Here is a 16,662-nt window from a genome sequence, read left to right on the forward strand (position 1 = left end):
TCTCACCCACCATGGTGACAGGGCTGTGGCCTCATCCCAGACTCACACTTCCAGGAGCTTGGCTTGCCCTTGGTGGTGATGCCTGTGATTCCTTCTTGGGTCAAATCCCCACCCTCCACATGGCCTTCCTCTTGGAATCTGTGTCTGTGGAGTGCATCCCAAAATCAGTGTAGGCAAAAAGAAGAACTTTGGGGAGATTGGGTGTGGCTATCCTGGGCTCGGGAGGCTCTGAGCTGGGGGCTGCACAGTGCCCTCCCAAATCCTTGAGCTTTATTGATACAGCGGCTCCCAGGAAGGGGCAGGGCCTCATTAGTGATGCACCTTGGGTGCCCTCGCCCTCCTGGTCTTGCAGGAAAGCTGAGACTGCGGGAACTCTGCGGAGGCTAGAGGATCCTCTTAGAGCGCTACCGTGGCCAGCTGTCGGGAGTCAAGCGGCGCAGGGACGCGGGCCGCAGTGGCTCTGCCAGGGGTCTGGCAAGGAGCAGAGGGTAGGGGAAGGACCTGGGGAAGTCTCCAGAGGTCCCAGTGACTGGAGACAGACGTTCGGATTTGATGCTGACCGGAGGTGTCGGAGGGGAGGCCTCTCGGCTCGGGGGACCCTCCTCGCACAGACTGCGGGCACTGCTGGAGAGATGGGGGAAGGGAGGCAAGAAAGGGAGAGACCCACAGATAGATAAGAAGGCTTGCAGGCTATGGGTTTCTGGAGTCCCTTCTAAATCTCACGGCCCCACTCTCAACCCGGTCCAGGCGAGTCTCGCTCCTGGCCGCTAGGGGGCGCCCAACTCACGCTGGCCCGGCGGGGTCCACCGCGTCCCTCGTTGGTGGCCAGGGCGAGGGCTGCAGGGGGACCTGAGCTGCGTCTCCCGGACTGCAATCTGCGGGCAGAGGCTGGATGAGCGGAGATCCTGTCAGTACTCCAACCCTCCCACTCCCGGACTCGGGGTTGGGAACACGAGGGACCCCAACGGGCTGGCAAGTCAGATGGGGTTGTCTTACCTGCTGAGCCTGGTGGTAGGAAGGCGAAGCTACCCAGAGCCGGGCCCGGGGCGCCAGGGCTCTGCAAGCCGCTGTACAAGCTCCTCTGCAGGAACAGCAAGGCGGAAAAACTGAGGCTGGATGTGACCACTTGCCTTCTCCCTTCCTCTCTCCCTCTTCCTCCTCCATCCTCTTCCAACTCTCTCCCCTCTCACCGATGTGCCCAGTCCCCCTCGGGCACCAACCAGGCCAGGGGGCAGGTCTGGCCTCCGCCCATCAGTCGCCAGGTACAGGGGTGGGGGTGTCTTGCCCGCAAGGTGGCTCGGAGAGAAGATGGGGTGTCCCAGGCCTGGAGGGAGGCAAAGACCCAGGAAGAGAGGGGCAGTCATGTCACTCATGGAGACTAGAGCCCGGGTTCCTCGTGCCCTTCTGCCCTCCCCATACTCCATCCCTCATGCTCCTAACGCTCACCCGGGGGTCGAAAGTGAGGCGAGCGGCTGTGGACAGACGGGGCCTCCCCCAGCCCGCCAGGGTCACAGCCTGAAGTGGCGGGTGGGACCCGGTATGACAGCTCTGAGACCGACATTGCGGGGGCCACTGGCTGTGGACAGAGAGGAGGGGAGAATGAAGCAGAGGTTGCTCTGTGCCTCAGATGTCTCCAAGGATCCATCTCCATTAAGGCCTAGACCCAAGCCTGGGGTTGCCAGGTGGGCTCCATCTGAGCTGCATAGCTTGGTTCTGGGCTGAGGGCTCTTTCTGCAGACCATAGGGTGTCGGATCATCGGAGAAATTTGGCAGGAAGACTTGTTTGTTGAACTGGTACGGTCCTTCGAAGCCTGGGTCATAAAGTGCATTCCCCACCCACCCAGGATAAGACCGGCTTCCATGCAGGTCGCTCCCCTGTCTGGCCTTTTATCACTACTCTCGGAGTCTCAAACTCAAACTCTGATATTGAAGTGTGTTGGAGTGGGGTGGGGGGCTGTAGAAGAAGGAACAGGCAAGTCCTCTTACATAGATCCGAGGCGGGGGCGAGACCAAGCCTCTGTCTCCTCCCAGCGTCCTCAGCAGCTTCTCTCCAGGACCCTCTGGCCCCTCTTCCATATCCAGTTCGGGCCCATCAAGGCCCACTCCCCTCCTCTTCAGTGTCTGTGGGAACAGCAGATAACGGGGGTGGCCCTCTGATCTTACCCGATTCCTAGAACTCGGTACCCGGGAGAGAAGACCTTCCACAGCCAATCTGCACGGATACAGATGGGCGTGGCCTGCTCCAGATGGACCCCAGGGACTAAAACCACTGAGTTCCCGCGAGGTTCAAGTCCCTACAGTGTTAGAGGAAAGAAAGGATCAGGAACTAACAGGGTCACACAGCGGGAACTGTAGGCGGCTTCAGGTACCTGCAAGATATCCGCGTTCGTGCGGCTCTCGTGCGGCTCGCTGTACTCGGTGTATTTGAGCAGCACCCGGTCCATGTCGCTGCTCGCATACTGGAAGAGGCGCTGCGCGCTGTTGAAGATGATCAGCGCGATGTCGCAGTCACAAAGCACGCTCAACTCGTAAGCTTTCTTCATCAGCCCGAACTTGCGCTTGGTGAAAGTCACCTGCACCACAGCCACGGAGACAGGGTGGGGGTGTTAAAGAAGAGTGTACCTAAGGGACTGCAGCGCGAGCTTCTCTGCTTCGGTTCCCATTTGAACCTGGGAAACCACTCTGCCTCTGCGAGTTTGCAACTCCACCCAAGTGTCCAGTTCCCTTCTGAGAGAAAGACTGGGCCCCAGAAGCAGAAGCTTTCTGTCATATTCAGACTCCTCAAGGTTGCCTCAGAACTCAGACTTCTCTATAGGACCATTTGACCTTTGCCTGTATGTGCCCCTGCCCGAAACGCCATGGCCCTTCTTCCCCCCCCCCTCACCGCCCCCCCCCCCGGAGCTGGGGACCGAACCCAGGACCTTGCACTTGCTAGGCAAGCGCTCTACCACCAAGCTAAATCCCCAACCCCGCCATGCCCCTTCTAAAGCCACCTGGGAACTCACCTGCCTGTTCCTTTGGTCTAGAATGCGTGAGATCTGGATTTTTTTCCTCCCCATCGTGGGTGGTTGTGCAGAGTGGCTGTTCTGTAAGAGAGGGCAGAGGGAGGGCGGGCGTGAACATAACAAGGCCAACAGTACCCAGCCTCCATCTTGTTCCTGCCCATTTCAAGTCCCAGCAGAACAAAGGGGAGAGCAAAATGACAGGGAGAAGGAAGGCAGCCACTTAATCCAGGCAGCCCCACTGGCACCAATGGGGGGTACTACATGCTCAATAAATGCAGTGCTCCATGCACTTCCACATTCTCATACCCAGGAAGCTGAGGTAGGGAGAAGCTGGGATCCAGGCTAGCCTCAGCTCCACAGGGAAGATGGAGGGTGTGCTCTGGGCAATGGACACAGATGTGGAGGCTGTTCACCCACTACTGCGTGTGCGCATGTGTGCGTGGGCACGGCATGGGACAACCTGGAGGTTCCCTCTGTCTGCCACAACGGTCCTGCAGGTGGAACTCAGGCACCCGGGCTCGGCACCAAATGGCCTTGCCAGATGAGCCATCTCAGGCATCCTCTTTTTTGTTGAGACAGGATCTTTCTATGTGGCCCTAGTTGTCCTGGAACTTGCTATGTAGGGCAGGCTGGCCCCAAACTCGTGCATCCAACACCCAACTCTTTTCTTTCTTTAGTGCAAAATTCGCTGTGTTATCTGGCATGGCAATAGGTCATACTGTGCTTTTCTGCACTGTGTAATCATTACTTCGGTCTAATTCCAGAACATTCCATGGCCATCAAGGCAGTAGTTGTTCTTGCTCCTTTCCCCTGCTCCCTCTGCTCTCTGGCTCTGTGGAGTTCCCCGTTCTAGACTTTCCCACACATGGGGTCACACGTTATGTGGGTCTAGGGGCTCCTCACATTTTCATTATGGGACCTGGAGGGAGAGTGTTCTGAGACATGGTTTTGCTAAGTAGTTGTGGTAGCTGACCCAGAGCTCGAAGTCCCCATCTCAGCCTCCAGAGTGCCAGTAGAACAGATGTGGCCGTCACATCCAGGAAAGATGCTCTGCTGTCATCTTCTGCATGGGCCTGAGGGAAAGGCCTGGTGTGCAGAGTCACAGACAACTCACCTGCTGGCTTGGTTTAGGCTGGCAGACCTGAGGACTCCACAAAGGGTCCACATGGGAATGTGAGGAGCTCCCTGGTGGGGCTTCCAGGAGTTCTAGACTAGCCTGGGCTACAGTGAGAACTTAAACAAAAGAAAACAAGGTAACATTCTGAGCTGCATATGGGTGACACACCATGGTATGAGCACTCGTGGCTGAGGCAGGAGATTGCTGGAGTCTAGGAGCTCTAGGCTAGTCTGGGCTTCCTGTGAGATTGCCTCAAGAGCAGGGAGGCTACAGAGATAGCTCAGTTGGTAAAGCACTTGCCCTGCAAATGTGAGGGCCAGAGTTCTCCAGCACTCCCAGAGCAAACACTGCACTCTCCACTGGGAGGCGGAGTCAGGCAGACTCCCAGGCTCAAGTGCAGCCAAAGGAGCAAGCCCTGGCTTGGTAAAAGGCAGTGTTTCAAAACCAGGAAGTGGGGTGTAGGGAGAAAGTTGGGAGTGTGTGTAAAAGGACTGGCTTCACAAGAATGAGCCCTGAGTTTGAATCCCAGGACCCATGTGAAAGTCTGGTGCTAATGTCTAACCCCAGTGCTACATGAGAATGGGTACACAGGACAAGCACGGAGCTTGGTGGCCATGGAGATCCAGGTTCAGTGAGAAATCCTGTCTGAGAAGGAATTAGGTAGAATGATGATCAGTGTCTTCTGTGCACTTGTGAGTGCTTGAACACCCAAAGGCACATACATAGGCACAGGTGCGCACACACACACACACACACACACACACACACACCACATATAAGCATAGATACACAGACAAGTACAGAAAGCCATAGGTAATGGCATCCCACACCATCCTCTGGTCTCTAGATGTTCCCCCCCACACACAGAGCTCACACATAGAGCTCACACATACACACTGAGCTCACACACACACACAGAGCTCACACATACACACACACTCAGAGCACACACATGCACTCACACAGAGCTCACACACACAGAGCACACGCACAGAGAGAGCTCACACACAGCACAGATACACAAAGCACACACACACACACACACACACATACACACACACACACACGCAGAGCTCAGGTGGGGATACCCACTGGTCTAGAGCACTACATCCTGCATGAAAACCTGGACTCACAGAGACCCAAGTCAGGTAGGCTGGAGGCTGGGCCTGGGGCACTGTTCAGAAACAGAGCAGTGACTGGCCATTCTCATGGTCTTTTTTTGTTTGTTCTGTTTTTTCTTTTCTCTCTCTTAATTTTTTACTTTTTAAGAGACAGGTTCTCCTGTAGCCCAGGCTGGCCTCAAATTTGCTGTGTAGCAGAAGCTGGCCCCTGTGTTGGGGACTGGGTAGCTCCAGAGCCCTTTCTTAACACATGGAGGACCAGACAGTGAGGTTCTTGCCCTCTTGGGGACAGAGTCGTCCGCAGACTAGGAGCTATACAACTTCTCTTGCCTCACAAGTGGCTGATACTGCCAGTTAGTGGTCACTTCAGGATCACATGGGCCAGCCTGCACCCGTCTCCAAATAGGGGATGCCTCTCCCTCAGTCTCTGCTCACTGTCTTGAGCCCAGGTAGACACAGCATATCCAGTGCCACCTTGGCTGGTAACGAGCCCTGAAGCACATAAGAGCTGGAAGCCTCAATGGAGGCTCACACCAGTGACACCAGCACCCCGGAGGCTTCAGCAGAGGATTCCTCGAGCTCTGGAACTCCTGGCTAGTCAGACCTACATTGCTGGACTCAAAAATTAATCAGACATCATGACTTCATCTCAGTACTGAGAAAGCGGAGGCAGAGCTCAAGGCCAGGGCTGGAGAGATGGCTCAGCAGCTAAGAGCACTGACTGCTCTTCCAGAGGTCCTGAGTTCAATTCCCAGCAACCACATGGTGGCTCACAACCATCTGTAATGGGATCTGATGCCCTCTTCTGGTGTGTCTGAAGACAGCTACAGTGTACTCATATAAAATAAATAATTCTGAAGCAGCAGCAGCAGCAGCAGCAGCAGCAGCAGCAGCAGCAGCAGCAAGGCTCAAGGCAAGGCCCAGCTAGTGAAGCTAGCCATGCTGCTTCCTAGTCCTCAAACCAAGTAGCCTGTCTGAGAGCCCTGCATACCCAGCAATGTGGGAGACTTCAGCTAGCACAGGTGAGATTTGTGTGGGTTAGGGTTAGGGTTGGCTAGCCTCCACCCTCACTGCGCTGAGTTGAGTCTAAGAAGCAGCTCCAGGGCCACTGGGGCCCCAGGTCTAGCTTCTCTTACTAAATTTAACCTCCTTGCTAATTTTAACCCTTAGCCGGAACCAGGCCTTTCCCAGGGCTGGGATGTGTTGTTAAAACCCAGGCAGGTCCCAGGAGACTGAAGGCGGCACTGGACCGGAGGTTCCCCAGCCAAGATAACTCTGGAAAGGTCTCCTACTTCAGATCCCGTGAGAGCCGGGCCATGCTTGGACCTGAGTCATTCACTGGGCTATCTCCCTCTGCCCCCAAGATGTGAAGCACGGGTATGAGGGGGAGGACCGAAGGACGGGTGCAGAGAGAAGGGATATGGGGGCTCTCTCTGAACACAGACCTGAGGACAGCGATAGGCAGGTTCCTGGAAGAAGGAAGAGCAGGTGCAGGGGACTGCAGGGTCTCTGTTTCAAGCAGAGGAGGTGACCGGGTCTCTCATGGCTCTGGTTGTCTTGGGACTCACTACATAGACAGGCTAGCCTCAAACTCACAGAGATGTTCCTGCCTCTGCCTGCTGATTCTAGGACTGAAGACATACACTACCACACCAGGCAAAATACACTTTGTTTTAAGACAGTGTCTCATATAGCTCGAGCTGGTCTCCCGTTATGTAAGAATGGGATGTTCAGGATGCTCTTGAACTTGATCTTTCTGCTCCTGCCTCCTGAGTGTGCTGTGCGGTGCCAAGTGTGGAACCCAGATCTTCATGCATGCCAGACAGGCGCTCTACCAACGGGGCCACAGACCCAAACCCAACCACACCTGGCTGGATTTACTTGTTTTCACTGTGATAAAAATTAATTTATCATTTCACGTGTATGTGTTTTGTCTGCATGTATGTCTGTATAACATGTGCCTGCTTGCCTGGTGTCTGAGGAGGCCAGATATTTCACACAGTTCTAAGCTGTCACTTGGGTGCTGGGAACTGAACCCGGGTCCTCTGGAAGAGCAACCAGTGCTCCTAACCCTGAGCTCTCTTAAGCTCTCTATTTAAATTGTTTTATGTGTGTGAGTGACTTGGGGTTTGTTTTATGGAGATAGGGTGTCACTATGTAGACTAGGCTGACCTTGAACTCACAAACATCTACTTGCCTCTGTCTCCCCAGTGCTGGGAACGAAGGCACGACACCATGCCTAGCCTTGCATGGGTGCATCTGCCTCCATGTATGGATTCGAAGCACATGTATGCTTGGTGTCCTCAGGACGTGGAAATGGAGTCAGATTCCCTTGAACGGCTGTTACAGATGGTTCTGAGTTGCCAGGTGGGTGCTGGGAACCAAATCTAGAAACTCAGAAAGAGCAGCCAGGGCTCTCAACCGCTCCAATGCTTCTTTCTCTCCAGCCCCTAAGTTGTTTTTTTAATTTATTTATTTTGTGGGGAGATAGATGTCACAGCATGCGTGGTGGAGCTCGGAGGACAACCTGCAGGAGCCAGTTCTCTTTCCACCATGTGGGTCCCAGGGGTTGAACTAAGGTCATCAGGACGATGACGAACATTTTTACCCACCGTTCCCAGTACTGATTAATTAATTCATTTAGTTTTAGAACAGGTACTCATTATTTAGCCTTGGCTGGCCTAGAATTTGCTATGTAGACCAGGATAGCCTGCAACTCAAAGAGATCAGCCTGCCTCTGCCTCCCAGTTCTGAGACTAAGGGCACACAACCACCACTCCTAGCTATTTATTTTATTTTATTTTATTTTTTGAGACAGACTTTAACATCCTCTAGGTTGGCTTCAACTCCTGATCCTCCTATCTCAGGCTCCAGAGTGCTGGGATGACACGCAAACTCTCATGGGGAGCAGGAGGCCAGGGCTCAGCCCCATCTGAGTGGCTGCCTAAGTATGAATCTGAGTTGAAATCCCAGCACCTGCATAGAGGGCCAAGAGTGCTTCCCTGGAGAGATGAGGAGGGCTTACTGGCCAGCCAGGCAGGCAGAATCGCTGAACTCCAAGCTCTCAAATTATTAATTAATTAATTAATTTATTTATTTATTTATTATCAATGTATTCCACAGTTATGTGGAAAAGCCCTTTAATTCCAGCCCTAGGGAGGCAGAGGCCAAGAGACCAGGAGTTCCAGACTGGTCAGGGCTACACAGTGAGACCCTAGCTAAAGAATTTAAAAGTAGGGCTGGAGAGATGGCTCAGTGGTTAAGAGCTCTGACTGCTCTTCCAGAGGTCCTGAGTTCAAATCCCAGCAACCACATGGTGGCTCACAACCATCTGTAATGGGATCCGATGCCCTCTTCTGGTGTGTCTGAAGACAGCTACAGAGTACTTATATATAATAAATAAAATAAATCTTTTTAAAAAAAGAATTTAAAAGTATGTAGGGTGATTAAGGGAGACTCCCACCCCCATGGTGACCTCTGGCCTGCACACCACACACATGAGAAAGAGCTGAGGCTGAGAGCTCCACCTCCAGCTTCCCTGCATACTTCCTCTTAGACTCCCCCAGTGGACACCTTGCCCAGAAATACTCAAGACAATGCAAATCTCCGATCACTCAGCACGGGCTGGGGACGCTTGCGGCCCAGGTGTGGAGTGCGGAGGCGGTCGCCCGGGCTCAGCAGACCTATTTGTACTTCCATGCAAATTACCCAGCCACAGAGGTACCCCACTGCCTCAGCTCCAGATGTTGGGGTGATCGGAATGTGGGGAGGAGGGGGCAGCACATTATGAATGTCAGGCATAAGGAGGAAGCTGAGAACTGGAGAGGGGCCTTGCACACCCAAGTGTTGGCCCAGTGTTGTCCAGCTAGGAAGGGAGTGTTCAGAGATAAACACCGCCACCCCAGCACCAGTGAGATGTATGGTGGAGGCTCATCGGGAGGTCAAGGGCATCCAAGGTCATAGGCACTTGGAGGCCAGCCTGGGCTACATGAAACCCTGACTCAGAATTAAAGTGAAATTAAAAAACAAACTCAAATGCCTTCTTGCCACAGAGATGTGTCCATTCAGTGTAGACTGATGTGACAGGGAGAGGCTGGGCTGATCTTAGAGGAAGCATTGACCACTGATGAGAGCCGGTCAGCAGGGTCGCAGAGGAGAGAGAGCTGCTATGTGGGTGACCTGAGAGCCAGTCTCAGGTGTGAACAATGAGGGGGCAAGGTGCTCAGAAAACCAGAAATTCTCTGTGACACACAGCGCCGGGGCGGTAAACACATCTGCTGTCCAGGGCAGAAGACTGCAAACATGATGACCTGAGTGTGGCCACAGGGCAGGGCCCACTCCTGGAAGTGTCTTCTGAGCTCCAGGCACCAGGTATGGTGAGCGCAGGCCCAGATAAATCAATGACTACTAAAGTTTTGTTTTAAAGGCAGGGTCTCACTCTGTAGCCCTAACTGTCTTGGAACTCATGTAAACCAGGCTGGCCTAAACTCAGAAATCTACCTGCTTCTGCCTCCTGGGATTAAAGCCGTGAAACCACCATACCTGGCTATGGATGTAGTTTTTTAAGTTAAAATAAAAAATACACACTCAACCCTTCTGTCTGGTGGTTATGGTTAGTAAGTCAATCGACAAACTGCCTGGAGGTCTACAAACCACAAACCATCACCTCTCTAGCTTGGTGAGGCCTCTGGGTCCCCAGGGGTTGAAATGTAGGTGACTAGGAGAGATCCCACCTTCCCAGTGACCTTCTGCCTCTTACCCCAATGAGGCCCCTGTTTTCCCCCACCGGTTATTGAAAGCAGGTTAGAAACACTGTCTCTCCTGCCCTAAGGGCTTTCGATTTGGCTTTCCTTCTCAGAAGCCAACTTTGGATGTCAGGGCGCTGAGTGCTAGGTTACATCCAGCTTCCAACCTGTTCCCTGTGATGGGCCACCGGGCTGCAAAGGGACCCACAGCCCAGCGTGAGCAGAGAAAGGAGAAGTGAGAGGCAGGTGGGGAGCCAGGCCCGCGGGACACGCGGCCTCACGCAACCCAGGCTGCGGTTTCATCACCTGCTCCCAGGACTCCTCATTACGACGACAGGAAGCGCCCCCTGGAAAGCCGGGACCCCTCCCCGCCCTCTCCTGGGGGCCCCAGCCGCTGAGAACGACCCCAGCTGCCCATCTCCTGGCCTCTATAGCCGACGACCCGCCCCCCCATGGGCGGGGCCTGGGCCAGGAGGCGGGGCCTCGCCCACCGCAGCTGCCTGGCTGAGCAGATGCATGTGACCTACTCCCTCGCCCCCTCCCCGCAGCAACCGCAGCTTAACCACCAAAACCCGGTCAATCTGCGCCGCCCAGGGCTGCCTGGCTGTCTAGCCCTTTCAGATAGCTTTGGGGTCGCCCTTCCTCAGCCTCTACCTATAACGGCTGCTTGGGAAGTTGGAGAATGGAAGCGACTCCACTCACTTGGAGAATACCTCGTCCACAGGTATATAGCACAATAGGTCCCCAAACACTCCGGATCCCAGCCTATAAACGTCTTCAAAGGATCTGACCTAGTGTAACGCCTGTCATCCTGGAGCTCAGGAGGTAAAGCAGGGGGATTGCAGGAGGAAGCCAACGAGGCTATATAATGAGCTCCAGGATAGCCGGGGCTACAGTGAAATCAGTCACACAAAACAAAAAGAAATATCCATGATTCGCACAACTCTCCAAACATTAAACCCAACATGAGGTCCACTACAGAACCTCCAGGAAGTGGCAATCCTCAGATGCAGGCATCCTCCATCACACAGACTGTCACAAACACAGCCAGTGCCCTAAGACATAGAGAGAGGCACCTCCCAAACACTCAAATATCCTCCAAAGCTCTCACCTCCCTGACTTATGCAGGCTGGTCTCTGTGACATGCATGCATCCCCGGATACAGGTGGCCCTGTCCCTGTGGGTCCCAGTCCTGCTCCCGCTTCCCTACTGAGGTGGGTGCTTGGCATGTAGCATGAGGAGCTGGGAAATCGGACAGGGTGGGGCAAGCAAGCCTCATTTCCAGAATCCTAGGAAGGCCCCTCAGGGTCCCTGTGTTCATTTGAGGAGACTGAGGCCCAGTTGGGAACCCTCTGACACCTACCAGGTCTGCTCAAGGTGGGGGACACAGATGTTGAATTCAGAGGACAGACACTGTGTCAGGAGCCATAGTGGCCACTGGCTAACTGTCCAGAGCAGGCTCATGGTCATTAAATCCTGTTCCAATTTTTTTTTTCCTTTTGGAGACTGATGATATGTTGACATGTAAGGCCTTGTGTATGCTATGCAAGCCCTGTGTTGGTGAGTTCTATTTCTTGCCCTTGGTAAGGACCTCATGGCACACAATACAAACCTAAAGCCACAGATGACCTGTGGCCAACAGTGTAAGACCATGTTCTCATTGGATTGGTAGTGTAGGTCTAGTATGCATGAAGCCCGGATTCTACTGGCATCACTTCATGAAAACAGCCGTGACGGTGGTGGACACCAATAATCCAGGCACTAAGGGTGTTCAAGAACATCCTCAACCACATAATGAGCTCAAGGCCAGCCTGGGCTGAGTGAGACCTCATATTAAAACAAAACAAGGGGCTGGAGAGATGGCTCAGCGGTTAAGAGCACTGACTGCTCTTCCAGAGGTCCTGAGTTCAATTCCCAGTAACCACATGGTGGCTCACAACCAACTGTAATGGGATCTGATGTCCTCTTCTGGTGTGTCTGAAGACAGCTACAGTGTGCTCATATACATAAAATAAATAAATCTTAAAATTAAAAATCAAGCCCAGTTTGGTGGTGTACACCCTTAACCCTAGCACTGGGAGGCAGAGACAGGTGGATCTCCGAGTTCAAGGCCAGCCTGGTCTACAGAGTGAGCTCCAGCCCAGCCAAGGCTACACAATGAGATCCTGTTTCAAAACAAGAGCAACAGAAATGAAAAAACAAAAACAAAACCCCTACACATAACGTAACATCCGATTTTAACGGGGGCGGGATTGAGCCTGAGAAGGCTCGGTATAGGTAAGCATGTGGCCTGAGGTTAAGCCAGGCAGATCTAGAGGACTTGATGGTGGGCCGGTCTTGCTAAAATGGCAAGCTCTAGGTTCAGTTCGAGGTGCTATCTCAAAAGGTAAAGTGCAAGTGTAGGTGTGATTACCCCCATCAAGGCCACTGCCCCAGGAGCAGGGACAGACCCATCCTCTGAGCCTAATCTTGCTGTCCCGTGTTAAGGGCACCCAAGGCTCCCAACCTTGTCCCCTGAGCCTCCACAGTGGCTGCCCAAGATTTCCCTCTTTGTTCCACAGAAAGATCTTCCCGTGGGGAATTGGTCCTCAGAGGCCCAGGCCTCCCAGCTTGGGAAATTAACACATCTGTCAGCACTGGGCGGAAGGGACTGTACCCATGGCCTCAAAAAGCCCCAAGACATACCAGATGGAAACCTGAGTTGAGGTGTGTGAGACATCCTGTGTCCTCCTCGGTATGCCCAGAAATGTTAGGGACACCGAGGCCAGGGGGAGGACAAACAATGGGTTCCCCTCTGGCCAGTCAATGGCAGCTCCATAACTGTGTCTGTCCTTGGGGGTCTGTGTGGTAGGGGTGGAAATGACACCACTCTCTGGTGCCGCGTGCCTGTCATCCCTCAGTCTGCAGGTGGAGGTGGTGGACCAGCTGCAGGGTGAATCTGAGGGTAGCCTAGGCTGTGTAAGACCTATGTACAAGAGAAGGGGGAGACTGAGGCAAGTAACTGTGGGAGTGGCTTTGACAGAGGGTCCAGGAAGGCCTGTCTCAGGAGGGGTCTTGAGGATAGAAGGACGTATGTCATCCAGGTCCTAGCCTGCCTGGATGGCGGTAGAGCCAGTGCAAAGGTCCTGAGGAGGGTGCTGGTGCCGATGCTGAAGTCCGCCCCCAACCGAGACGTCTTGCCACCTGCCCTGGGGGAAAGCCCATTGCCTCAGCCAGGATGGACAGGGTGAGTGAAGGCTGCAGAGAGTGGAGAGCAGGGGCAGAGCACTATGGGAAGGTTATGTTCATTCACTGTTCTTGATGTAGTGGCTGAGGTGGGGAAAGAGGCTTTGAAGGCAGGAAGCAGGGATGGTGCACATCAGAGCAGCTGTGGCCTGGACTAGTGGGGTTGCATGTTGGGAAAGAAGACAGGAGAAGCTGGGGTCACAGCTGTGGGGGACGCCATGTCTTAAGCAGCACTGTTGCTCCCTTCTTAGGCCTCACCCTGACCTGGGGTGAACTACTACCTAAAGAGGGTGTCAGGGACAAGCTGCCCCTCCCCTTGGAAACAGCTCACGGAATCACTGTTACACAGCTACTGTTTGCCCATGGCACCCGCACACGTACCGCCTCACACAAACAGCTACCAAGAGACAAGGGTCCCCCTAAACAGGGAGTGGACCTCCCTCCAGTGCCAGATGGCAAGACTCCCAGGTTCCCAGTTAGGAGCGGGCTTGGGTCCCGGCATCAGCCTGCCATACTCTACGTCACTGCCTATGCCTAACTCGGAAGTGGGCTTGACATTGTCACCCAGCGGATTTCATCCAAGGATTGAAATCCAGGTCCTGGACTGTCAGGACAGAGTGCATGTTCCTGGCAAAGCCAGGATGGTGGTACATGCCAGCCATCCCAGCTCTGAAGTGCAGGAGGACCAGTGGTTCAAGGTCATCCTCAGCTACACAGCAACTCTGAGGTCAGCCTAGGCTTCAGGAGATTTTCTCAAACAAACAAAACCCCCAAGAGCCAAGTTTGGGCTCCATTTGCCTTGCCGTGGTCACAAAGACAGACAAAACGGTACCTCATGGAAGGTGGGTGCGGTGGCTATGTTTGCAGGTACAGCTTCGATTCTCTCAAGGGCCTGTCTGTTTCCAGGAGGGCTGGGTGTCCTGCCCAGCCCTTAGGACTCTCCTCCGATGTCCAGCGTCATAAGCTGGGCCTGAAGGTTCATATCTGTCATCCCAGGTAGGGATCAGGGGCTCAAGGTCAGCCTGGGCAACCTGACACTCTGGCCCCAAAAGACACACTTCTTTTCTTTTCTTTTTTTCTTTTTTTTCTTTTCTTTTTTTTTCCGGAGCTGGGGACCGAACCCAGGGCCTTGCGCTTCCTAGGCAAGCGCTCTACCACTGAACTAAATCCCCAACCCCAAGACACACTTCTTAGGCTGGAGGGACGGCTAAGTGGTTAAGAGTGAATGTGCTTTTCCAGAGGACTCAAGCTTGGCTCCACACCCACAGCGAGTGGCTCAAAATTCCAGCTCCATGGTATTTAATCCAGCCCTTTAGGTTCCCTTTCCCTGACCCATACATGGAATTAAGAACGATATAAAATAAATCTTTAAAACAAAAAGAGAAAAATCCAAACCAGTTTCAGACGGCTCCCAGGCCTTAGTGTCCCAAAATTCTGTCCCCTTCAGGACAAGTTCTGTTTTGCTCTCAGCTAGGAAGTAGGTGACACACTGAGCCTGAAGGGAGCAAGCCTGCCCTTTCAGAGGCCCCTGCAGCCTTAGTAATCAAACTTAAAACACTGATCCTGGGTGGACTTGGGACTTGCACACATTCCTGAGTATCCTCTTCAGATCCTCACTGGTAGATTCTAGGTAAGTGTTCTCCAGTTCCTGCCCACTGAGGACTCCATTGAACCCAGGTTTGCTCACACTGTCAGAATTCTAGTACCCGGTCCCACAGGGCCACATCCCTTAGCTTTCCCTAGTAAGGAGTCCCACACAGTAGATGGAGGCCTGAGCTGTGTCTGACCTCCATCTGCATCTAGGGTTGGGGCCCGGCAAGGATGAGGTCACTAAGACCACTGCTCTGGAGAATGAGAGGTGAGGAGGGGTCAGCACTATGGAGGGACACTGCCTCAGAGCTCTGTGACTTGTTCCTAATGAAGTTTCCAAGGAAGACACAGGCATGGGGTGGGGGGAGACCTTCATCCCATCTTTCATGCTCATGTCCATGCCTGAAGGAAAACACGGGCAATGGATGTCAAGTGGTGTGTACCCCAAGAAGCAGGTGCCTCAGCTCACAGTTGTAGTGTGCTCACAGAACCAACCATAATCCGAAACTTCAAACACAGCCTCAAGTAGGAACACACCTGCGAGCCCACATTTTGGAATCAGAGGTAGGAGGACTGAAGAAAGCTCAAGGTTGGCTTGGACTACACACAAAGACCCTGTCTCAACCTCTCACCCCCCCGCCAACCACAACAAAGAAAACCACAAACACAGTCACCCGTGGGTACACATCATGATCTTGGCACTTGGGAGACCAAAGATACACTGCCATGAATTCTAGGTTAGCCTGAGCTACAGAGTCCCCACCACCGAAGTCTCAGCATGTAGCTCACTGTGTAGAACAGGTTAGCCTGAAAAGATCTGCCTGATTAAAGACATGCAGCACCGAGTATGGCTACACAGACTTCCAGGCCAGGATTGTAGAGTGAAACCCTCTCTCAAACTGCCAACCCAAACTTCCAACAGTGGAGTGTGGTCACACCCTTGAGATCCTGGCACTTGGCAGGCTGAGGGAGGAGGGCTGCTTTGAGTTTGTACTATCCTGAACTACATAGTGAATTATCGACTAGCCTGGACAATGGAGCAAGCCCTATCTTAAGCTCCCTTCTCTCAAGAGAAAGAAGAAACCTCCAACAATTTAGTGGTCACACGCTTGTGATCCGAGCACTCTGGAGACTGAGGCAGGAGAACTGCTGTGAGTTTGAAGCTAGTATATAGTAACTTCCAGACTAGCTTAGGCTAGAGACCCTACTTAGCAAACACCCCTGAAAGCAAGGCCCCTAACTTCCAGACAGCACACTCACACCGCCCTCTGCACCCCACCCGCCTCAGAGTCGCGCACACCTCAGGAGTCCCCGGAGTCCAGTCCCTGCCGGCCACACCTGCTGTGCACTGCGAGAGTCCAGGCGCCTACTGCAGCAGCCGCACTGAACTCAGCTCCGGCTCAGCGGCAGAAGCCTTCCCGCGCAGCCCCGCCCTCAAGAGTTGATTGGATGGAGGTGGACATTTGCATAGGGGCGGATACTTGGGAGTGTCCTGGCTCCTAGGCGCTTCGTACAAGGTCCGGAGAAGATGCTAGGGTCCAAAGGGAAGCCAGACTAAGCAGTGCACACCCGGGAGGCTAAGGCAAGAGTACTGCAGATAGTTGCAGGCCAGCATGGGATACAAAGCAAGAGACCCTAGAAAAACAAAACAAAACAAAACACAGAGCATAGTGGCACACAACTTTAATCCCAGCCCTTGGAGAGAGAGGTACAGGGTGACGAGGCTAGCCTGGTCTACAGAGCAAAGCAAGTTCCAGGATAGTCAGGGACTTAGAACTGTGAAACTGTGTTTGGACACTGAGAAACTGTGTTTGGAAACAAACAAACAAACAAACAAACAAAGACCATCACCGACAACA

The 16,662-nt window shown here is 53.5% G+C and overlaps 1 protein-coding gene across 6 annotated transcripts; it reads right to left on the reverse strand.

Moving 5' to 3' along the window:
• Nucleotides 1–197: 197 nt before the first annotated feature.
• Mef2b (myocyte enhancer factor 2B) lies at nucleotides 198–16,188 on the reverse strand. 6 transcript variants are annotated; one of them, NM_001017507.1, is given in 9 exon segments: nucleotides 198–621; nucleotides 788–875; nucleotides 997–1,081; nucleotides 1,191–1,324; nucleotides 1,447–1,576; nucleotides 1,987–2,121; nucleotides 2,370–2,573; nucleotides 3,006–3,086; nucleotides 16,142–16,178. In NM_001017507.1, coding segments are annotated over 8 exon segments (1,047 nt in total). In that variant the 5' UTR covers nucleotides 3,060–3,086; nucleotides 16,142–16,178; the 3' UTR covers nucleotides 198–404.
• Between the last annotated feature and the right edge of the window lie 474 nt (nucleotides 16,189–16,662).

This window comes from Rattus norvegicus, chromosome 16 (genome assembly GCF_021556685.1).
Source record: "Rattus norvegicus strain SHRSP/BbbUtx chromosome 16, alternate assembly SHRSP_T2T, whole genome shotgun sequence".
NCBI classification, from domain to species: Eukaryota; Metazoa; Chordata; class Mammalia; order Rodentia; family Muridae; genus Rattus; species Rattus norvegicus.